General features: G+C 49.4%; 10 protein-coding genes across 10 annotated transcripts; 5 read left to right on the forward strand and 5 right to left on the reverse strand. All coding sequences in view use genetic code 12, as the record gives it.

The window, feature by feature from the left end:
- Window positions 1-327: 327 nt before the first annotated feature.
- On the forward strand, window positions 328-2,019 carry DIURU_005150 (alpha-mannosyltransferase; the record flags this gene model as incomplete). Its single annotated transcript, XM_034158101.1, has 1 exon — window positions 328-2,019. The coding sequence occupies one exon, from the start codon at window positions 328-330 to the stop codon at window positions 2,017-2,019; it is 1,692 nt and encodes a 563-aa protein (XP_034010026.1).
- Window positions 2,020-4,240: 2,221 nt separating this feature from the next.
- Window positions 4,241-5,818, reverse strand: GAC1 (protein phosphatase regulator; the record flags this gene model as incomplete). The annotated part of the gene is made up of 1 exon (XM_034158102.1): window positions 4,241-5,818. One exon carries the CDS (start codon window positions 5,816-5,818, stop codon window positions 4,241-4,243), a length of 1,578 nt encoding a protein of 525 aa, XP_034010027.1.
- A 2,002-nt stretch (window positions 5,819-7,820) lies between these two features.
- Window positions 7,821-10,223, forward strand: DIURU_005152 (uncharacterized protein; the record flags this gene model as incomplete). The annotated part of the gene is made up of 1 exon (XM_034158103.1): window positions 7,821-10,223. The coding sequence occupies one exon, from the start codon at window positions 7,821-7,823 to the stop codon at window positions 10,221-10,223; it is 2,403 nt and encodes an 800-aa protein (XP_034010028.1).
- Window positions 10,224-12,295: 2,072 nt separating this feature from the next.
- DIURU_005153 (cytochrome P450) lies at window positions 12,296-13,825 on the forward strand (the record flags this gene model as incomplete). The annotated part of the gene is made up of 1 exon (XM_034158104.1): window positions 12,296-13,825. One exon carries the CDS (start codon window positions 12,296-12,298, stop codon window positions 13,823-13,825), a length of 1,530 nt encoding a protein of 509 aa, XP_034010029.1.
- Window positions 13,826-14,415: 590 nt separating this feature from the next.
- On the reverse strand, window positions 14,416-15,549 carry DIURU_005154 (basic helix-loop-helix domain-containing protein; the record flags this gene model as incomplete). Its single annotated transcript, XM_034158105.1, has 1 exon — window positions 14,416-15,549. The coding sequence occupies one exon, from the start codon at window positions 15,547-15,549 to the stop codon at window positions 14,416-14,418; it is 1,134 nt and encodes a 377-aa protein (XP_034010030.1).
- Window positions 15,550-16,288: 739 nt separating this feature from the next.
- On the forward strand, window positions 16,289-16,921 carry SFT2 (Sft2p; the record flags this gene model as incomplete). The annotated part of the gene is made up of 1 exon (XM_034158106.1): window positions 16,289-16,921. One exon carries the CDS (start codon window positions 16,289-16,291, stop codon window positions 16,919-16,921), a length of 633 nt encoding a protein of 210 aa, XP_034010031.1.
- A 212-nt stretch (window positions 16,922-17,133) lies between these two features.
- Window positions 17,134-17,601, reverse strand: DIURU_005156 (HIT family protein; the record flags this gene model as incomplete). The annotated part of the gene is made up of 1 exon (XM_034158107.1): window positions 17,134-17,601. The coding sequence occupies one exon, from the start codon at window positions 17,599-17,601 to the stop codon at window positions 17,134-17,136; it is 468 nt and encodes a 155-aa protein (XP_034010032.1).
- A 457-nt stretch (window positions 17,602-18,058) lies between these two features.
- DIURU_005157 (uncharacterized protein) lies at window positions 18,059-19,090 on the reverse strand (the record flags this gene model as incomplete). The annotated part of the gene is made up of 1 exon (XM_034158108.1): window positions 18,059-19,090. One exon carries the CDS (start codon window positions 19,088-19,090, stop codon window positions 18,059-18,061), a length of 1,032 nt encoding a protein of 343 aa, XP_034010033.1.
- Window positions 19,091-20,445: 1,355 nt separating this feature from the next.
- DIURU_005158 (uncharacterized protein) lies at window positions 20,446-21,372 on the forward strand (the record flags this gene model as incomplete). Its single annotated transcript, XM_034158109.1, has 1 exon — window positions 20,446-21,372. One exon carries the CDS (start codon window positions 20,446-20,448, stop codon window positions 21,370-21,372), a length of 927 nt encoding a protein of 308 aa, XP_034010034.1.
- Window positions 21,373-21,689: 317 nt separating this feature from the next.
- DIURU_005159 (uncharacterized protein) lies at window positions 21,690-22,106 on the reverse strand (the record flags this gene model as incomplete). Its single annotated transcript, XM_034158110.1, has 1 exon — window positions 21,690-22,106. The coding sequence occupies one exon, from the start codon at window positions 22,104-22,106 to the stop codon at window positions 21,690-21,692; it is 417 nt and encodes a 138-aa protein (XP_034010035.1).
- Window positions 22,107-23,333: the final 1,227 nt, after the last annotated feature.

Consider the following 23,333-nt stretch of genomic DNA (forward strand, 5'->3'; position numbering starts at 1 on the left):
CCATCCGAAAGACACGTTTCAGAGACACACAGTATAGACTAATACAACCTGTATACCCATAGACCACCACCAAGTATTGTTTATTTACTTCAACTTCTTTTTCGTGAATTGCAGGCTTTTTGGGGTCGCCTATTAATAGAGTGTTCCCACGGCAAACGGCATACGCGACACGTAGTATGGGGAGCAATGCGTGTGCCTGCACAGAAATACCGAAATGCACCGACGAGTCAACCATTTCATAAATAACCCCCACCAGCCTCCAGCCGGCAGCTATCAATCCAGCTACTTCCTACTCCTGATTCAAACAGCCGTCTGTGCTTTTTATTGATGATTTGGCTTGCGGTGCTCTGTGCGGTGGTCAGTTTCCTTCTGCTGACGTCACTGCCCAACCGATGGCACAGCGACGTGGATCTGTCGCCGGTGGTCACTCCCGTGGCTGGAGTCAATGATACGTCGGGTTATAAAGGCCTAGATCAGCAGGTACGCAGTCTTGAGCGGTTCAAACGGCTTTCCCCCGAGACGCGGTGTCGAGCCTATTTTGAAAGACTAGCGCCGTTGCCTACCAGTTTTGAACTGATTGATAATGTCACCGAAGTGATTACCGCCACTCGGATCTATAACCGATGCTATCTTGATGGTTATAGTCTGGAAAAGCCACTGCGGGGACTCGAAAAGACCGTCTACCCGTGGATCACCGGGAAAGTGCCCCACGTGGAGAACTGGCAACGAGAAGTGGTCAGGGAGTTTCCTCCGGTACCAACCGATGAAACGTTTTGGCCTCATTGGCTTAACCAGACCGAGGGGAGAGGTATTGTCATTACTCTTGGTGACCGCCACATGCACGACTTGGCGGGGCTTATCCGAGTGCTCAGAGTGCTTAACAACACGTTACCCATCGAAGTGGTCAATTACGAGCCGATTTCTAACTATACCACCCAGTTAATCGCCTATCTTGCCACTACTAGTGATGTCCAGGGCACTCAACAAAGAGTATCATTTGTCAATGCTACCGCCTCGATAAACCCTAAATTGGAACACCAGCTAAACGGGTGGGGGCGTAAGACGCTTGCCGTATTATTCCTGACATTTTCCGAGGTGATGCTTTTAGATTGTGATACAGTATTTGTACAACAGCCACACAAATTGTTCGACCATCCGGGGTACGGTGAAACCGGCACGTTATTCTTTTTAGACAGACTGACGAATGTGGTGAGAGACAAACACGTGATGCCCAACTTACAACGGCTGGCACCGCTGGTGTGGGACCAAGTTGCCTTTGATATTCCTCCCTGGACCAACCGCACTTATAATACCAGTTATTACAAATATGGCCACAACGAGAGGCTTGAAGCTGGCGTGGTGCTTGTGGATAAGAAACGCAAATTCTCGCTGATGTTGATGACGGCTCAGGGGTTCCGAACCAACCCGTTAACTCAATGGTCTCACGGAGAAAAGGAATACTTCTGGCTTGGCCCTACTTTAAATGGTGACGAAAGCTATAGCTGGGCGGGAGACCGGGCGGGGATGATTGGTCCTCGAATTTCTGGTGACGAAAGAACCCACCCTCACGAAGATATCGTCGAAGTGTGTGGCATGCAAGTGGCTCATTTCATCAATAAGGAGTTATTCTGGTTTAACGGTGGGTTCCACGCTAAGGGAGCCAATATGAAAGGCGATTGGACCGAGGAAATGTGGACTGACCGTGAACGGTATAAGGATTTGAATTTAGAGGAATTTATTGAGGCTGGAAAACGTCCGTTTAAAATTACTCACGGTTTAATCCCTCCCCACGATATCGAAAGAGGCGGCGAGAAAGTGATGTTTGCCTATAATGAGGATAATTACCCCAATGCTGGCCTCCGCATTTCGTATAAGCCGTGGCTCTGGTGCGGTTATTCAGTGCTGGGCAGTGGCGACAATAGCATGTATGGTACTGTTATTGAGATGACGGAAGACCAGACCCGGTGGTACGATTTTATCGGTAGAGTCTGGGACGACAAGTACGTGCCCAAGAACTAATTACCAAAGACAATGACGGCGTCCTGTCGCTAACGGGCCATTTGCGTGATGCTCGAGGCGAGCAATTACGAGATAACACTCGTGCCTGTGTTGACAAAATAGCAAATGACTTTTTTGTGGGGGACTCTCCCAAAACGGGTGTTTCACCAGTTCTTGATTTCCTTATTTAAGGGATAAAATCACTCTAACGAGCGTTAACGAGCAGATTTGTTTGCTGAATTTCGCCGCAAGCCACCTTTTTGCCTCGCGCGTCAGTTGACGTGTATGCCGAGTTTAATCTCGGAAATAACCATTTGGGTTACCTCCGAGCAACTGGTAAAAATTGTTGCGATCTTCCATGGTCAGCTCTTTTTCTCTGAAACTAGGTTAATAGCCACGATGGTTTTAGCCTCGTGATTATACGAGGGCAATCGTGGTGTCCCCACGCACCACACAATAAACACTTTATTTTCCTTATAGTTTGGCTTCAAACCATAGCTTAGTCATTTCTATGGTCCTGATCAAGTGTCTAAACTGCTATTGTTTGGTTACGAATACCGGGGTGGAAGAAGCCTGGGAAAATGTGGGGTAAATAAGTACAAGGTAGTATCTGTGGGTGGGCGGGTCTTCGGTACAGCTATAGTGCTCACATGACGTCATGTACAACGATAGTAAGCGAGATAATGTAAATGGTAATGATAAGAGAATTGAGGCCAAAATGTTGGTGTTTCCTTGTTTGCCGGGGGTTTTTTTTTTTTAGAATTAAAGTTAATTTAGTGACAGGCGTGGGTGGGGAGGGATAAGGTTAGGGGAAGGTCACTTTGAGTCGAGGATCTTAAGTCCAGGGCTCACAACATATCGGAATGTTGCCCCGCGAAAAAAGAAAATACTAGGACGCCCTACTCGTATTCCATTCGCCACAACCAGGGCTCCACTGGCCATCCTCCGACGGCCTCCAGCATGACCCTATATAACTAAAGGTGTGGATATATATGATAAATAATGTTTTGAAAATGCTTTAATGAGGTCATGCCCTTATGGTCTCATCTCATATATTTTACCCCTTGAATTCCATTTTTTTTTCTTAGGCAATTTAGTCATGGACCGAGTCGCCTTTTTTTTTGCGCTCTTTCTGCGATGGTAGTCATTATAATTACCCTTGCTACATGGTACTTGCATTAAAATTATGTGCCCGTGGACCAAATGCACACGCCTGCCTTAGTCCATACACCGCGACCAGCCCCCCCCCCTCACTCCACCTAATAACCATCGAATTTGCCCTACGCGTCGCACTAAAACAGAGAACAATAGCGGTCCCAGGGGCCTACCAAAACGCAAAATAGGTGGTGCCGTACAATTCGCCAAAACCAGAAAAAATGGTACTAAGACTGCTTGCTTTGTCTCCACAATTCGGATACTTAGGGAACGGCTATTGATGTGCCTTTACTAATCGAAGCGAATACCCCAGACTTTCGCTTGTGGTTTGTTTCAATTGTTGTTTCAGTTCTCTGATTGTTTGATTAGGTTAAGCTTTAGTCGAGCCAGTCTTTCTTTGTTCCAGAGGGACCCTTTTATGGAACCCAATCGGAACTTACTATAAGGGGAACCTAATTCCGCAATCGGCTACACCGCTATCACGGAAAACCTTAAACGATCGCCGCCACCGTATTCTCATAAGAAAAACGCGATCGCCACGGCGCCTCTGAGCGCCATACGCTCGGCGCCATGCTCGACGCCCCCCTATGGTGCGCGCGGCGACCACTTTAGACCCTATTTGCCCTCTCGTAAGGGGGCGCGTGGCGCTGCGCGGTGCGCACAAAAAAAAATGGCGCCACGCGCTAACTCGGGGGGCGCCTCCGGCGCCGGCGCAGCGGGTTAAAATTGGACTCCGCGCGCGCGTCGTCCTCCCCCGGTTAAGCAGCCCATGCCACCGTATTAGGTAACCGGGCTTTGCGTCCCGCGCGGAGATGTACGGGGCATTTGGTCCCGGTCGAGCCGAAACCGGACGTCAACCACGGCGTCAAACCTCTGACAGGCTCTAGTGCCTGAAGTGCCTGTTTCAAAACCTGTACCATAATGTGTCAAGATTATCATTATCCTATAAACCCTATATAAACAAAAAACCCAAGGCGTTTCTCTTCTACGCCAAACTATCGCAATAAACCATAATGTGCTTGATTGTGGTTAAAAAATGAGAGAGACTTAGTATTAGTCTCCACTATTCGTAAAACGGGTGAAAATGCTAAATATGGATCTCGTCGCCCAACGCGTGCAACGTCGCCGCCGTCAGCGGACGGCACGGCGCGAGCTTGCGCGGCAGCGGCGGGTGGTCAATGGTGGTGGTGGTGGTGGTGGTGTGGGGGTGAGGCGGCGACACCGCCTTGATGGGAGTGGGCGCCTTGATGGCGCCGGCAGCGCTAGCGCTCGTCGTAGGGGAGCCAGCAGTAGTAGGGGTGCTAGTGGTCGTAGGGGCGTTCGCCGCCAGTTTCGGCGCCAGCGCCGGCGCTGGTGCCAGGGCGCCTCCGGAGAAGCAGAACTGGGCGAGCAAGTCGGTGTAGCTCAACTTGGCGAACGCGTCCAGGCGCGGCACTTCCGCCAGCTGTTTGTCGCGGTACTGGCGCGAATAACGCGGCTTATTGGTGGCGCCAGGAGTAGTGGGAGTAGTACCGGCGAAAAAGTCCGGCAGCGAGTGCAGCAGCTTTAACGGGGGGCGCTGGACGTCAAAGTTGTATTTGGAGAACTCCAGCTTGCGTCTGGGAGCCATAGGGACCACGGGTTCATCGTCAACCACGGGGACTATCTTCTTGCGTTGCGGCGACAGTGACAGCGACAGTTTGCGCGATGACGGCTGGCGCTTAAGCACCACGGTATAGTTCTGGCCGTGGTTGTTATCCCAGAACACTTTACCGGCGGCGGCGTACTTGCAGCACAATTCTAACGTCACCAGCTGCTGTCCTTTGACCAAGCCGTCGATGGGGATGGTAAATTTGAACTGGTCGCGCAGCCCGTCGCCAAGCGGCTTCACGTAAGAGACCAAGGGAGACGTCAGTTGGATCAGTAACGTGGTGCGCCAGTTGTCCAGGGTCATTTTAACCTCGATAAACTTTTCAAAGGCGATATTGGCGACGTCAACAAGGCCGACAAAGTGGTTATCGGCGCTGAGTTGCGCCGAGTGCATGTAGACGGGCGCCGCGGCGCGCAGAGCGCCAGTGGTAGCAGTGGTGGCGCCGGCGCCACTGGGGTTGCCCAATTGCTGGTAAAAGTACTGGTGAGGGCGTGTCATCGTAGTGAAGTCGATATCGTACTTGGCGGCAGTATCTTCGTCCAGGTCGGAGTCCAGTTGGAATTCAAACAGAGCCAGTCGGGGAGCGCTCGACGGCAGGCCAAAGTAGTCGGCGGTGTGGGCGCCGGCGATGTATTCAACGTCAAACTCCAGCTGGGGCAGGTGCAACGGCGTCAGCACCGTCTGGGGCAGCTGCAGCCCGTCGAACATGCGGACGTTGGTTAAACGGTCGGCAAACTTGACCAGTTTGCGCTGGGGCAAGTGCGGCGTCAGCGCCAGGCGCGCCAACAGCGAGAGCTTCAACAGCAGCTTGACGATATCACCTGACTTCTTGCGGATGAGGGGCAGCGGCGGCTGTAACGTGTACTCCGAAGCCATGGTAGTCTTAGTAGTGGTGATGGCAGGGTATTTGGGTTGGGCTTTGGATGGAGCCAGGGGCGCTTTTGGCGCTGAAGCCGCCATGGGCAAGGGCAGTGGCAGCGCCAGTGGCAGCGCCAGTGGCGGCCTCACAACAATCTCGGTGGCGGTGTAGACCATGCAGTTTAGCCTTGTTTCGAATTGAAAGAGTTGGCTTTTTCAAAGGGGGGTCCGCAAACGGATATCCGAGACGACGGGGTGGGTTGTTGTGGGTGTGGTTGTTTAGATGGCGATATCTCGAAGGGGGAGGGGGCGACAGCGCGCGGTTATATAAATTTATAAATTTTCGGGGTGAGGGGAGGTGCATGATCAGTAAAAGGCCAGGGCTACAAATAGCTCAAATGCAGATAAAAATATTTTCTTCGGAGCATCGAAAAAAGAAAAGAACAGGGAAAAGGTTGAGCACCGTGGTGCCGCGAAAAAGTGCGACTCGGAGTGGGAGTCAGTGTGTATTAGTGAGAGAGTTAAAAAATAATTATAACAATTGCCAACACGACCCTGATGAGCAAGCATTATATTAGCAAACGAGGGAGAAGAGGGGGAGATGATTGTGAGACAATTCCTCGAAACGGTGGCGGGGGGGAGTGTGGCGGTTAATAGTGGGGTGTTGTGACCCCACTAACATCTTCTGAAGCGTGTCTTCGGTTTCAACATCGTCATTATTATATTAGTACGACTGTGGTCTGGTTGGAGCTGGTCTGGCGTTACCGCGGTGGACGGACTTCCTCATCTTTTTTTTTTCTTGTATAATTAAGTCATCGTGCGTCTTGACTCAGCTCGGGCGATTATCACGGAAATAATAATTCCTGGCGAAAATCTCAGATAGGGGTTCGCGGAACCGTATATTGTGTCCACTGTGGCGAGAGTAGTGTGACCCGAACCCACGTAAGCCGGCAGGCACGACGACAACATAAAACGACTACATCAGCGACACACGGTATTGGAAACGTAAGCTGAAACGAGCGGGAGATGCTGCCCCCCACTTTTACTAAGGCGACACTGCGATTGATGCACGCCGCCCGCTAGCGGCGGCCCGCAGTGGCGTCGACGCCGGTGCGGCGGCCCCGTATCGTGGTGGCGGCGGGGTGGACATGGTAGCGCGGCAGCGATCGTCGCTAGTTAGTAGTATATGCGCGGAGATACATGTCCGCACACCTTATCGCCTCCATACACACACACGCGGTGCCAACGGGAAAGGCGACCTGCGCCAGCGATAAGGTGTTGACAGCCCCGGCAGACAGTGGTGGTGGGTTATGGGGCCCTGCCTCCCACTACTACTACTACCTACCAACAGATAAGAGCCAAAAGAAAGAAGATGGGCCCATCAGCCCGGTGGCGCAGAGCACACTCAAACAGACCACAAACGAGCGACATTAATTTCCTCCTATTGAGCAAATCGAGTTGTCATATTTAACGTTAAAACGTATCAGGGCTAGAATAGTCTTTTTTTTTTTTAGCTTTTTTTGGTTTTTTCAATTTTCACTGAGGCGGGTCATCGAGGGGGGGTACTGGGAAATGTTGGGTGGTGGGGCTGAGTGGGGTGGGGAAGCCACGCACCACCAGATTTTGTTTTGTTTACCCAGGGCTGCGAACCAATAGTTTATGGAATTAAGGTTCAGACATAGTCAAAGAACGAACCATATTTGATTCGAAACAAACGAGGTGATTTTGTGGTTCCATTGTATTTCACACGGTCGTATTTTCCTATATTTAATTTAGTTGTTTTTGGTGGTTGGTTGAAACCAGTTGCCGTTGTCACCGCGATCGGCCCTCACTACCACCACTACCAGCTTGACGACGACCGCGAAGAGTCCCCAATCGGGACACGAGTCCGATGCAATTACCACCCCGATAAATCCATCGTCAACAGATCCTAAAGCATTCAATGTCTAGGTATTGGTTTTCACTAATATTGATGTCAATGCTATAACAATGCTGCGATTTATGTCTTGGTAATCTTCAAGTTTTTCAACTTTGAAAGGGCATCATTAATTCGGCATGGTCAATTTATTCCCAGTAGAGGTTGTTCATTGAACTCAGTACGCTTGGTCTGCTGACGCGGCGTACTCTCTCGCAGTCGCTTAAGGTGCGGTGCGTGCGCGCCCTTCGATGCCTTATCTAAATGACCACCGTCAGTGGCTGGCGCTTCCGCGAATTGGGGTCTACCAAATGGCACGCGAGTCTCGGGGGAGAAGTAGCCGAGATCTACCCTGATTTGATTCATCAACGAGAAATACCCGACCCGTTTATCGACGATAATGAGCTCCATGTACAATGGGTTGCCGACCGAGAGTGGGAGTACGCTGCCACCTTCACCGTGACCGATATCTCCTTACAGTACCACCAATTGATATGTGAAGGGCTTGATACGTTCACTACCATCTACGTCAATGACACTAAGGTGGCCACGACAGAAAACATGTTTATTACTTACATCATACCCCTTACACCCGACATATTGATCAGTGGGACAAATTCGCTTCGGATCGTGTTCCATCAGGCACTACTTAAGGGGAAACAATTGGAAAAGGAACACTTTATTGGTAAATTCTCCAATGGCGAGCTGCTGCGGCTATACGTGAGGAAAGCACAGTACCAGTACGGATGGGACTGGGGGCCAAGGCTCATTCTGTGCGGGCCTTATAAGCCAATACGCTACGAAGCGTACAATCAGGCGATTAGTGATGTATATGTTTCCACTGATAGTATCACTGAGAACACGGCGGAGGTGTCGATTACGGTGGAATTGGTCATTTGTAAGGAATGGCAGTGTGAGATATTGGACCCAAATGGAGACACAGTGGTGTTTTCAAGGTCATCAGCACCTAGGCAACTGATTAATATAAGTCTGCCTCAGTTGTGGTGGCCGTCAGGGTCAGGACTGGCATCGCTCTATACGGTGATTGTCACCATCCCTGGAACCGGCATCAGTCGTACGGTCAAATTTGGGATACGAACAGTGGAGCTCATTCAGGATCCATTACCAGATGAAGACGGTGAATCATTCTACTTCAAGGTAAACAGCAAGCCCATCTTCATCCAGGGTGCAAATTGGATCCCCCCTCACTCATCCCCCACAAAAGTGACAGACGACACAGTCAAAAATCTCATACAATTGGCAGAAAATGGCGGTCAAAATTGCTTACGGGTCTGGGGAGGTGGGCTCTACGCTTCGGATTACTTTCTCAGCGAGTGCGATCGCCAGGGGATTTTGGTGTGGCACGATTTCCCCTTTGCCTGTGGCCAGTACCCAGCCTACCCTGAGTTTATTGAAAATGTCACTGCTGAAGTTGTTTGCAACTTAAAACGGATGCGAAACCATCCGTGTTTGCTCGTGTTTGCTGGTAACAACGAAGACTACCAGATCGCAGAACAATTCAAATTGGAGTGGGACCGCCACAATCACTCAGGAGACTATACCAATACAAATTTCCCTGCTCGTCAATTATATGAAGTTGTATTTCCTCAGCAAATGGCTAAGTATTTGCCTACTGTCCCCTATCATCCGGGTTCGCCATGGAGTGGAGATTACCCCACAAGCGACCCTCTACGAGGAGATCTACACCAGTGGAACGTGTGGCATGGTACTCAGGAACCGTACCAACACTGGTATAAGCTTGGCGGCCGGTTTGTCTCCGAATTCGGTATGGAAGCCCTCCCCTCCGCTAATACTTTACAAGATTGTATCACTGATAAACGCCAATGGTACCCTCAGCTGAGGCTCGTGGAACATCACAATAAGGCGTTTGGCTTTGTAAGTCGGCTTAGTCGCTACGTCTTTGAGAATCTACGGGTGGATTGTCTCGATATGGCACTGTGGGTATTTGCTACACAACTAATGCAAGCAGAGTGCTTGGGAATGGCGTTTAAGCATTGGAGGCGGCGCTGGCGTCACCGTAGCTGTGGTGGAGGCTTGGTGTGGCAACTAAACGATTGTTGGCCAGCAACGCTGTGGCTGATTATTGATTTCAAGGGAATACCGAAATTGGCTTATTATGCCATCAAGCGAGAGTGTCAGCCAATTACCCTTGGAAGTTTAAGAGGAGACGATGGGAGTAATTGTGAAATATGGGGAGTCAACATGACTTCAGTGTCGATCAAAAAGGCAAATTTGGTCATTCAAAGTCTTGATATCAATTCAGGTAAAGTCGTCGATTCAAAGAAGTTTAAAGTGACGCTTTTACCCAACCAGGCGACCGAGCTCACTGAGTACAAGTTACCTTCCGATTCAGTATTGGTTCATTTGCAATTATTCCAAAGTAGTACGGAACTTGCCAGTAGCTTTGACTGGCCGCAACCGTTAAAGTACCTCCATTTTTCAGGGATTAAAGTCACCACCAAGGTCGAGGACGGCATCATCAAACTCACGACTAATAAACCCACGAAAGCGGTGGTGGTTCTGACGCCTACCCATGTCGTCGTCGATGACAATGGGTTCGATATGGTCCCTGATCTCCCAAAAATTATCAAGGCCGCCGCGATTAAGCCAGGCGACAAGGTTGACGTCACCTGGTACGCCCCCTAGCCGGGATCAAGGCTTTTGGGGATCAGCTACCCCACGTTTTTGTTGACTATTGTCCCCTTTAAACTACGCGACTATCTCCGTAAGTGGCTTCATTATCTTAGCAAAAAGAAAAATCGTGTTTTTTACCTTGATTAGGCTACGATTATCTTCGACCTGGGGAAAGGGGGTCTAAGGGGCGCCGGGGGCATATATACGACACGGCGACGCGTGGGGCTCCGTTCCATGCCGACGCGTCGATTCCCATTATATCACAGGCGACATGCGTACCGGGTACAGGCATGGTGCAGGACGCATCCCGCGCCTACTTTAGCCGCTTGTGGCCATTTGCATTGTTTTTCTTGCGTCGACGATGATCTCCCAACAGACATTCGCTAATGTAATCGCGTATTTGTCACCGGCGTATTGTGTGGTGTTCTCATGCCTCTGTGGACTTGTCACCGAAAGGACATCGAAGGTAGTACTCCCGCCGCTTCCGGCCATGGCTCAGACGCTTGTGACCTCTGATGGACAAGATAGGCTAATCACCAAGAAACTGGCCCACCCCTCATGAAGGATAAACGAGATGGCACGATTTTACCGAGTGCATACATGCCCCTTTTTTTCATTTTCTCGTGACGATGAGCAATCGTGTGAAATTCTCCAACTAGGCCTCCGATATCTGGTCATCGGAATGCACCGCAGTCCACCGAGGAGGGGATTTTGTGGGACAAAGCGGACAGCTCGGATCTGTGAGGCTTGTGGCCACAAACGTGGCGTCGCCGTTTGCTCGAGGGTCGACCCACGTGATGGACCCGCGGCGATGACTAAATTAGGATAATGGCCGATGCAGGCCGTCTGCGGCACCCCGATCCAACGGCAAGGGCCTACAGAGCCACAGAAGGCCCTGTTTGCGCCAATCCACCGTGAGCCACAAATCCAACGGTTACGTAAAACGGCAGCAAGGCCAGGGCCAACGGCGTTTTTTACGTAATGGCACCGGCAAATGGTCAATTCGTCACACGGCATTTAGGGTAGCTTTGAGAAAGCAAGCGTTTAGTCGTACGGTGAGATGATTTTTTCGAAGATCTGAAAACGGTTCCCATATGGGCAATTATAGATGTAGTCGAAGAATTGGCCCATCTTAGGTCTAGGATAATAAAAATGCACTAGCCACCCAGGTTGTACAGGGCACATTTACAGCGTACACCACAGCCACATGACCGAGGACGTACCATAAATATGATCCAATATTCACATTTTAAAACAGATGTATTTTAATGCTTGAAGAACCTCGGCTGGTGGACATCGAGGAAATAAAGCAGACGCCGAGATAAATGTCATACCCCGTGATTTAGGAGTTTGTCTCAGCTGCACCAACGATGATGAATGTTTAATGGATAAGGTACTACGATCTGGTGTCGTCCCTTCTCCGGGACTTTACGACGTGGTACTGTGGTTGTACACTACGACCCCAATGCACCAAACACGAGCCTCAGCGCCGATTCTAACCGCAATCCAAGCATTATCAATCTGCTCGCGATCAATACAGATTAACTGGTATTTTGCCATCGTCAGTCAATTCTCCTATAATTTGTGTTGACTGAGTGGAGTACAAATCATCAGTTGCTAATTGATAGTCTGAACTGAGAGCTTATCAGTACACTTAAGCTTTATACGAGTACGAGTACGAGTGGCGATATTCATTCGGCGATTACCAAATTTCCATGTGAAAATTTCCATTGCCGGGAATCGAACCCTGGCGAGGCGACCCTACCTACCCCGCCACGAATGCCTCAATCCGCGATTGTGTCACGATGCTCATCGCCCCAGACGACACTGACAATGACCATCTAGAGCGAAGTTGCCAGCTGAGTTCAAAGTGTTTCAGCTTTACTATCAGCCAATCTCAGCTTCCGCGTAAACCTTATTCTTTTTTTTATACTGTTCGCTGGTGGCCACGTACCCGATGACGTCACCGCGCCTCGTCTCTCCAAAAAGGATACGATACGTCCCTCGCCCCGCACCCACAAATACACCTATATATCCCCACGCCCATATCCCAAATATCCTCCTATTTGTTGTGTTTTTGTGCTATGAACGTTTTGGCAGTGCTTGCGACACTCATTGTCGCCTATGTCGTCATCACCAGGCTCAATATGGCCCGGCGCCGGCGCCGGTTCCCTCAGGCGGCTGACCCCCGAGCCTACGCCAATGACCACGCCCTAGGCTTTCAAAACATGTTTAAAGTGACTCAGGCGATTAAGGAAGGCCGTCTTCCTCGCCACGCCCTCGCCCGCTACCAAAAATATGGCAGTTCGACGATTAAGCTCCCCGTGGCCGGTTCCGATATTATCGTCACCCGCGACCCAGAAAACATCAAGGCCATTCTCCTGACTCAATTTCCTCAGTTCTCATTGGGATTACGTCACGCTCAGTTCTTCCCGTTGCTTGGTGACGGTATTTTCACGCTAGACGGTAACGGGTGGAAACACCTGAGAACGATGCTACGCCCTCAGTTTGCCAGAGAACAAGTGGCCCACGTTCGCCTGTTGGAGCCTCACGTGCAAATGCTCGCTCGCCACATTGATTTGGCTGATGGTGGCGAAATCGATATCCAGGAACTCTTCTTTAAATTGACGCTTGATGCCGCTACCGAATTCCTCTTTGGCCAAACGGTGGGGCTGTTACAAGAAGCTAAAATCGGAGCTACGCCTCCCCTTGATGTCCCTGGGAGAGACCGCTTCGCCGACCTGTTTGGCTACCTGCAACGAGTGCTCGCTAAAAGAGCCGGGTTAAACAAATTGTTTTGGTTATGTAAACCATCGGAATTTACCGAACTGAGCCGCCAAATCCACCAGTTTACCGACTTTTACGTCAACAGCGTCCTCAAGTTGCTGCCGGAAGAATTGGAAAAGAATTCCCTGGGTAACTATACGTTTTTGTACGAGTTGGCTAAACACACTCGGGACCCGCAAGTGCTTAGAGATCAGGCTCTTAATATCCTTTTGGCCGGTAGAGACACCACTGCCGGCTTGCTTCTGTTTCTTTTCCATGAGCTTGCTCGTTATCCTAAGGTGTTTGCTAAGCTTAGAGACGAAGTGGTCTCAGTATTTGGTGAAGGCGAAGACGCTCACGTCGACGATATCACCTTTGAACTGTTGAAACAATGCGAATACTTGAAGGCAGTGATCAACGAGACGTTGAGACTTTACCCTTCTGTCCCCAGTAATAGTCGTCGCGTGGAAGAGGATACTACCCTCCCCCGAGGCGGTGGAGTTAATGGTGATAAACCCGTGTTCGTCCCCAAAGGATCACTGGTACTGTACCAAGTATACTCGATGCACCGTGACCCTAAATACTACGGTGAGGATGCTGAAGAGTTCCGTCCCGAGCGGTGGTTTGAACCTGAGACTCGTAAATTGGGGTGGGCCTATTTACCGTTTAACGGTGGGCCCCGGATCTGTTTGGGACAGCAATTTGCTCTTACTGAAGCGTCTTACGTGACCGTGAGACTCTTACAAATGTTCCGCCACATTGACGACTATAATGATGGTCGAGTGAGACTTGATACCCACTTGACCATGTCTCTCTTGGACGGGTGTAATATCGGTCTCAGAAGATAAATTCGGGAACAATATGATCTTCAAATTGATACTTACTTTGACAATATCAACCATTGCCTTAGAAAACCCCTTAGTGAATAAGGCTAACGTTAGAGGGGTCTATCTGTTTTCCGTCTGCTTGAAGCGCTGGCCGTTGATGACTCAAAAGTGTTAATCATCGTATAGACGTTGTATTCGTGAATATCATGTATTTTAGGAACTAACAATCTGAAGGCAATTTGGCTTTATATTAGAGATTACTGGTGTCATGGGTCACAATGGCTAAATACTGCTGATAACAAATGCATTGACGAACACAAGAGATTGTAATTTGAGTGAACGGTAAAGCAAACGAATGCAGTGTCATCTCCTCAAAACTGAGATTGACGAGACGAACTTACAAGTGGTTGTCGCTCTGACAATTCAATTACGTCATCGTTCCATATAAAGAACTGATAGAATTCAGTCTTGATAATTTCATTTCGTTTAGCATTAGATTCATGATTATCATTCATTCTATTGGCGGCCCCGGGGACAATAATAAGTAGTAGTAATACACCCAAGAAGAAACAAAAGAAAAAAGGAGGCGGAAAATGGTCTATAAGCAAGAATTAAAAAAACCGTTCGATATCGCCAGTAGTATCAGAAAACTGGCTCAGCACCATGTCGGAAAAGAACTCGTCGGGGTTGAACTGGGTATAGTCCTGCCCTTGCAGGAGGGCGTCGATCTGTTGCTGGAGCCGGGCCCGCTCGCGCTCCTGCTGTTCCAACACGTACTTCAAGTGGTTGATGTATTCGACCAGCTTGTTCAATATCGTCGCCTTATTTGGCTTAGTTTCCTTAACTTTCGCTTGCAGCACCATCTCGGTGATCTCGGGGTTTGTCAGTTGCGAGAGCACTTGCATCGCACACAATTGCGGCGAGAGCATCAGCGGCGGCACCAATACTCCCAACTCTTTAATTTTCTCCTTAATCAAGTCACGCCGACGGCGTTCGACGGCATTATGAAACTCACGCCGCCGTTTCATTTTCTCTTCCTTTGAAAGCAGGCGAGTATCGGCAGTGGAAACCGGATCGGGGCCCAGCAACGGTACCAGCAGCAGCAACGCCATCAGCGAGCTCGGCGGTGGACTGAGCAACGGTTCCTGTTTCACCAGCGTCAGCATTCTGATGGGCAGCGCGAACGTCGGCAGCCTCAAATGGTCCAAATTATCGAGGTTGGGGCTGATAATCGTCTGGGGCAGCAAGTACAGCCCTCCCGGCAGGAACAGCTGGGTCTCCAGGATCAGGTTGAACGAGTGCATCTGCTGGTAGGCCATGGGGTTATTGATGGGGATCGTCGCCGACGGCGTCATTTCCTGCGGCTGCGGCGGCTGATTGTACTGGTTATAATTTGGTTGGGGTTGCATCGACCCCATTGACCCCATTGACCCCATTTGGGGCACGTGGGTTTTCGCGGGGGGCAGAAAGTACTGGGGCAGGCTCAAGTTGGCCGGCGCCGCCAGCACCGCCTGCTGGGGCAGAATCGTCTGGTACAAGTGGTTGGGCAGGATCAATTCGTCCAAATTGTGAGGCTCGGGGTCAAATTCTTGAGTAAACGGCTCCGCGGCGGCGGTGGCGGTGGTGTCAAAGTCAAACAACGGGTCCTGGTAGGGTGGCGACGCAGCGTCGTGGGGCAGGAACTCCTGCACGTGCAACTGGAAGTCGTGGCCGTCCCGCGGACTGTCTCTAAGAAACTCCTCCATGGCTGACGGGTGTGGCGCGGGCAGTGGTGGGAGGGGGAGGGGGCTAAGCAAACGGGTGGGGGTGTATTTGGTCGAGGGTTTGGGCGAGTGCGGGGTAGAGGTGTGCGGGCATTTTTTCGCTGGACCCAGGTGCAGGACCGCGGGTGGAGGCAAGTGCAGGATCAATTGCGGAGACGCCACATTAACATTATAGCATTTGATAGACTTTGAGTTATACATTTGAAATACGTTAGAAGTGTGGCGATGAAGCATTGTTTTTTTTTTGTTGTTGTTGTTGGTATTTTTCAATGAATTGGGTGGAGTGTTTTGTTTGAAGGATGTGATGATGGCTATAAATAGTGAACACACGTATTCTTTAAATAAGTCATTGACATATACTAATTATTTGAATTCTGAACCAAACTGTTTAATACTAGGTTTGAAACTGGTAGTCTACTTCATTGAATTTGAGAGGGGCTGTTTATTCGTACTATGAAAACCACCAACCGTACGAACCACGCGGTGTTACCCGTAGGACAATTGTCATGTGAAAACGGCAAACAAAATTGCTCACAATTCCAAAATTGTTTTGAACTCAATTAGTAAAACGGCCGTATCACTCGTTGTTTATATTTCGAGGTGGTGGTTGCTAAGTAAGGCTTCCTTACCACTGGGGGGTGATGATCACGAATTCGGGCTCTCAACCAGCAACTCCGCACTCCCCACCAATTCTCATATCTCACACTTAAAGGCTACGCCTATGTCCGCGGAAACCAACTTCCGCCAGCTGTTTGCCAACTGGAGCCAGCGGCTGAGTGCTGCTGCCACCAATACCACATCGGGACCGCAACCAGTGCTCGCAGAATGGACCGATTACGTGCGACTGGGGGTGGGCAACTTATACACTCAGTTGCCGCTGTATCTGGGCCAGACCCAGCCTGAGGAGCCCGGGTGGTTTCAGCTTGGCCGCGTCGACCGGCTCATAGGGTTCGGCGCCTGTCTCGCCGCCCTGACCCTCTGTTTCGTCCTCTGCGTGTTCATGTTCCCCGTGCTTGCGCTACGGCCGACGAAATTCGCCATGTTGTGGACGATGGGGTCGTTACTATTTATCGTACTGTTTGGCGTGTTATCAGGTCCCGTGGCCTATACCAAACACTTGCTTTCGGCGCTGAGAATACCGTTTACCGCCATCTATTTTGGCCTGGTGGTCATGACGGTATGGTCAGCGCTAGTGCTAAAACTGACGGTGCTAGTGATCATATCCAGTGCCATCGAGTTGGTGGCGGTGGTGTACTACGTGGTGAGCTACTTCCCCTTTGGCGCCCAGGCAATCACCTTCTTCTCGAGCTACATCATGGGCTACGTGGGAGGGTTCTTTGGTGCCGTATTCTAGATTGCATCATACACTTTATCCCCTCCCGTTACATTAATAAACATACCCACGAGGCAGTTCTTCATCACTCCAATCAAACACCATGACATTTCTCCCTCAATGGCATCTCTCCCTCTATGGCGTCTCTCCCTCCAATACTTGCCATTTCTTTCGGTCGTTAACTGGCATAAACTTAATTTGCATCATTGGCTTAAGGCTAAGTTGTAAGTTGCTTACAACTTGTTTTCCAATTCCAACGCCTCGATTCTCGCCAATAACTTCTTGTGCACCTGGCCCAACTTGTCAAAGTCGGTTTCCTGGGCGGGCCAGCCGACGCCCAACCCGGTTTCATCATCCACCTTAGGAATTAAGTGGAAGTGCACGTGGTCCACTTGTTGGTGGGCAATTCTGCCGTTGTTTTGCAACACGTTGTAGCCAGTGCCTTCCGGGGTATCGTTATCGTCTAAACCCACCACTTTCGTCAATTTCTTGACCACAGGCAAAAGGTCAGCCAAGTACTCGTCGGGGATGTTGTGCAATTTGGCCCCGTGGTACTTGGGGATAATGAGGCAGTGGGCCTCGGCCGTGGGCATGATGTCGAGGAACGAGTAGGTCAATGGCGTCTCGATGAGCTTCAGCGACGGGATCTCGCCTTTGATGATCTTGCAGAAGAGACACTGGGCGCAGGACTTGGCAGACATATTGGTGGATAATTGGTGAGGGTTGGTGAGGGGAGACAGTTGTAATTTATATAAGGTGCGAAAGTGTGGGGAGGGTAGCGGACTGTATATAGCGGATATATGAGACCATCACCAAACTCCGACCGCTAAGACTACTACAAGAAAATGGCAGCTATTAGTGATTTGAATGGTATGGTATCAACGTATAGCTAGTTCAAATGTGTGTGGTGCAAAAAGAATGGTCCCTAGCGGGATCGAACCGCTGATCTTGGCGTTATTAGCACCACGCCTTAACCAACTGGGCCAAGGGACCTCTACGGGTTTTTGTGGGTTCAGTACTTTTACGAGATAGCGGACCAAGTGTAGGTTTTCCGTCTTTTGGCCTCTCATCCTGATTCTATTTGTCCGATTACACCATAAATGATTGATATACCTTATTTTATTGCTAGATTTTTATTTCAAAACATAATATCGTAGTTTATTTTGGAATAACGATGTTTTCTTCATCGGTTTCCTTATAGTTAGCCACTGAGATCACGCCGTTATCGTAATCGAAAAGCGTCACCACCTGGTTGAGAATTGCCCCGCCAATGAGAGTGATGTTACTGCTGGTTCTTTCAGAGGCAAGAGCAGCCAAGATACACGAAGTGTCCCCTTCCTTGTGAAGCCTGACAAAGTCCTTGAGCGGGATATCCAAGATCAAATCACCAAACCCAAGCTGGAACAGGGTGTCAGGAATGTCACAACTCACCGTATAGATGGATCCTGACCGTTGAGGGTTCTTGTACAACTGCGCAATCGGGTCGATGATCGCCTCAGGAATCCACGAAGTGCCAGCACCAGTATCCACAACGATGGGGAAGTCGCCAAAGTCAGGGTAATGGGTTACGCCGTTGGTGGTGACGTTTGTGATGGGCACTTTGAACGTTGTCGGGTCAGAGTGAGTACTCCAGGCTGACGCCACCTTCGCTTGGTCGTAGCCACCAAAAATAAACTTCCCCTTCTGCTTATCGGTGGAGTAGTATAGCGAGGCCACCCCGCGATCGATGACCCCCGTGTTCTTCAAGTGGTACGGAAACGTGTCGTGGTCACCTCCCGACCACCGTGAAAGGCCGATCATACCCTGTTCGAAGATGCTTCCTGCCTTCCCGACGACGCCAAATTGGAGACCGTCAGTGGTGCCATCAGCCAAAGTGACCGAGTCGGTGACCCAGTACCCACTGTAGGAGGAGGAAACGTAGCCTGCCGTAAATGGCAGGGTAAGGTTCTTGAGCGATGTCGATTGGGACGCCCAGTCGTCGTAATTGGGGAACCACGACTCGTGGGAACCGGTGTCGGGGATGGGGTTAAGCGAGTGTCCTTGAGAGCCAACCTTCACTTGCATATGGTAATAAAACTGGTCGGAAATACTGACATCGCCGGTGACGATCCCCTCAGGGTGTCTCTTGTCGAGGGGTTCGGCAGGAACCACCAACGCCGACGCTACCGCAATAAGCAGTAACCACATCATGATTGTTGAAATAATGGTTCATGTTCGGTGGCCATTATATAGCCCGAAAATCCCCGATTCTCAGAGTCAAGTTCAACCCACCCTGCGTCATAGACAATGGAGGGCCCAGGCCAAAAGCTTCACAAAGTGGTGGTTGCAATAGCACAAAGCGGGTCACCTTCCCTTGGTTTAGTACATGTAATTTCAACCGAGACGTCAATTCAACAGGATAAAGTGAAATCTTTGTATCCCCATTCCCTGCTTTCATATCCGATTTTGAAATTGGCACCTTGATTTCATTGTCACATAAATTATACACCAACCGGTGTATACGAAGGTTTCGAGAACGACCGTTTAATGCACGGACTATGCTAGGACTAATTCCAATGTGGCAAGCGTCTGTTTGGTAGCAAATAACCCCTTGCTAGTGGCCATTGTCTATGACACCCCTATTGCGTATGTGGCGCCCACTTGCACCTGGTGGTCCCGAGTCAATCCTCCTGAGGCTGGAAACTGTGTTGGATTGATTATTGTGTTCAACAATAGAGAAACGACTGACTCAGACAAAAATAATATGACTCCGTGAGGAGTACATTTAAACGACCCCACACGTGTACCACCTTGGTATGACACCTAACGACAGCATCGACCTCAAGTCAAATCAACCACAAAAGCGTAACCATTGATCAAACTTCCTCAAACTTACTTTTCCATGAAATTTCAATTTTTAGCAAACCTGTAGACTACCACCCCTTCAATGTTGTATGGTTCCTGACGCGCCATGGTGCGCCCCACCTTGCCCAAATGTGAGAGCTGCCGCCGGCTACGAATCAAAGTAAGTGGAAAGAAAACTGACCAAATGAGCTTGTTTATGTGACTAACGCCAGTGTGACTTCCAGCATCCTTGTGAGTACTGTGCTTCCCGCAACGTCGAGTGTGTATACCTAACGTCGACGTCAACTGCGCTACGGTGGACGCCTGCCCGCAACGAGACCGCCCAAAACTCTCTGAAATATCCTCCAGTTGAACCTTCTGAAGGCCAACAGCCACTTGAACCCTTATTGTCGGAGATTCTGGATATATGGGAAGATGGTCAACTACCAAATGGACAAATACCCCAAGATACTTCAAATCTGCTTGAACTCGTGAAAACTAGCAATGACGGCCATCCAGGGGTCGATTTGTCCGATCAAGAGAAGGCACTCCTCTCGCTGCTCGTGTCTAGTCTCGCTGATATACCCCGCTCCATTTTGTGGACGGAGATCCATGCCCTCCTCCCTAGCAAGCGGGCGATGTCGTCGATCGAGATTACGCTTGTCCGGAGCTTAATGGAGTGGGGGATGAGTCACCACGCCGCCAGCGGTAACTCGCCGCGAATGGATATCTGGAGTGAACGAAGAGCGGCATTATATGGCTCGCTGGACTCTATCCGTCTGGGCCTCTACGCGTTTCTGGGAATGATCATTTTGAGCCGTCATAACCACCAGTACATCATGTACGATGCCCCCGTTGACGACGGCCTGGAATTGTCAATTGCGAAAATCTACAACTTGGCGGTAAACCTGTACCAATACTTGCTCCAAGAAACCACGCGGTTGATGGGGAAAGTGCTTGACCATACGATTACGCAGACCGAGGCGAAGATACTCATGGTGGCACTATTGTTTTTGCTCTCAATATTGGGATGTAAACCAGCAGGCACGTGCCCTCTTGTCGATTTCACTAGAGGCGGTCACGATTTCATTTCATACAGTATCCGCTACCTCAGGACAAACAATGTGTTGCTTCCACTTTTGCAGGGACTGCCGTTTGCATATAGGCTCCCCACCTTTGACGAGAACCACACCCTGACACTCCCATTTCTCGCTCGCATAGTAGAGTACATTGATGGCCATGCCACTGAGCTAGGATCGGAGAACGACCTAAGTACAATCAGATATGCATTCAGCAGCTTTGAGCCCCACGTGTACCGGACTACCTTATCGGAAAATCCTCATTACTATTACCACTATTTCGTGACGATGAAGATGGAAATGTGGGATCTCGTGTATGCCCAACACTCACTTGCTCTCAGTTGGCTAAACTTGGTAGCGGCTTATGCTTTTCTATTCAAGTTATACTTTATTCGCACCAATAACGTGTGGATTGAGTATATGGAGTGGTATCGGACCTGGCATGGTCACACGTACTATTGGGACGCGCCGTTGTATCACATGGTCGTCGAGCAAACCGTGGTGGTCGATGACTATACCCAGTTGCACTTATTTGACCCCGTTGAATTCGCAACTAATCACCAAGTGTAGTAGCTACGAGGGTTCCCTTGGTTATTACGCAGGTTTTAAGGTTGTTGGAAGCGTCGACACAGTATTCATCTACATGTTTCGCGTGTCTGATTCTCGAAAACCCAGGGTGGATATAGTTGCAAATCCTTACTGAGCAGCATCCGTTAGTTATCTCATTGGAAATCACCGACATAAGCACAGCATGTACTCATCCAATTGTCTACTTTAGCTACGATGGAGTTTGTGTGTATTGTATTTTCAACTATTGACATCTTTCAAGTTAACATTTACTCAGGTTTGACGATGTCCTCTTCCTCGGTCTCCTTATAGTTGGCCACTTACACCAACTTATTATCGTGGTCAAAGATGGAGATCACATGGTTGAGGATGGCACCGCCAATAAGGGTACTGTTGCCCGCTTTCTCGGCCACAATCGCCCCTATTTCACAAGTTTTGGCGTTTGCATCGTGAGGCATGAGGAAGTCCTTCAACGGAATGTTTAAGATCAAATCGCCAAAGCCAAGCTGAAACAGACTATCGGGAACATTACAATCAACCTCAAAGGCAGGTCCGTTTCTTCTCACATTGGTGTACATGGCAGCGATGGGTTCTATGGTCGCTTGGGGAAGACGGCAATGGCCGGCTCCAGTGTCAGCAACAATGGGGTAGTCGCCGAAATCAGGGTAGTGACGCCGCTGGTGGTGACATTGGTCACAGGTACCCTGAAAGTACCCGGGTCGGAGTGGACGCTTCATTCGGAGCCCACTTTGCTTTGGTCGTAGCCCCCGACGATTACTTTCCCCTTACCTTGCTTGGTACTGTAGTAGAAGTTCACAATTGTATGGTCAATGGCGCCGGATTCCTTGAGCTAATTGGATAAACTCACATACTTTCTCGCCCACTCAGGAATATACTAAGCAAATGGTGCATTCCACTGTGACAACCCGACAATTCCATCTACTCCTTTGACGTTGTCAATCACGCCGAATTTGAAATCCTAATCGGTGGAGCCTTAAGTGAACGCAAGTGTGTCTTCGACAAAGTACCCAGTTTTCAGGAATGAGCTAATTTATTGAACGTGAAAGGGTTCTGAAGTGTTGACAAGTGTTTTCGATTGATACACCCAACCATAGTTTTCAGGGAACCATGTGATACAGGGTTAAACACCTTACGCTCAGAACCAACCTTGACATCCATATAGTACGTGAACCCTTGGATATTGACATCGTTGGCAATAATCCCATCGTTGGCTCGTTTGTCCAATGACAAAAGATCAAGCGGCTCCGAGGGAATCACTCACGCCGACGCTAAACCGCAGAGCAGCACCAAGCTAAGAGTTGACACCATCCTCCAATAGTTTTACTGAATTAGACACTGAAGCTTCCTTTCGTATACTTTGGTGGAAATGTCATCCTGCATCGGACCATCAGTATTGTCTTCCTGTTTGTGATTTCAATTAACAATAGAACCGTACACTAATATGATTTTGTGAAATTCCTGGGAAAGGAGAGCATTGGGCTATAGGTGTGGAGACGAGTTGTGTGAAATGTTAGAACCAAACACACAAATCATAGCAAGAGAGTTTGCTTGATTTATGACGTTCTAATCGATGTTTCCTGGAAAGTTTGCCTTGATTTAGGTACAAATGCAGCTAGCGGCATCCTAAACGCACGTGCTCAACCCTGATTCCAGAGTCAAAACCGCAACATTTGAAAAGTAAGTAATGTTTGCATAGGCATTTCTCAGCAAATGTGCTCTCAATTGTCACCATTGGAACTACTCATTAGTATGGCATGTTAAATCAACAGGTTCAGTTCGCTTAGCGAGCGAAATTATCCTGTAGCGTGAGTCTCCATTGACTGCCCGCCCTAAATCACTAGCACACAAGCCACACGTCTTTAATGAGTTGAATAACATACGACACCACTTTTAGTTTGAGAAAAAGTTGTATTCAGTATCTGCAAAAATGAGAAAGCGCAATT

Source organism: Diutina rugosa (genome assembly GCF_008704595.1).
Source record: "Diutina rugosa strain CBS 613 chromosome Unknown scaffold36_size135536, whole genome shotgun sequence".
Classification (NCBI taxonomy): Eukaryota; Fungi; Ascomycota; class Pichiomycetes; order Serinales; family Debaryomycetaceae; genus Diutina; species Diutina rugosa.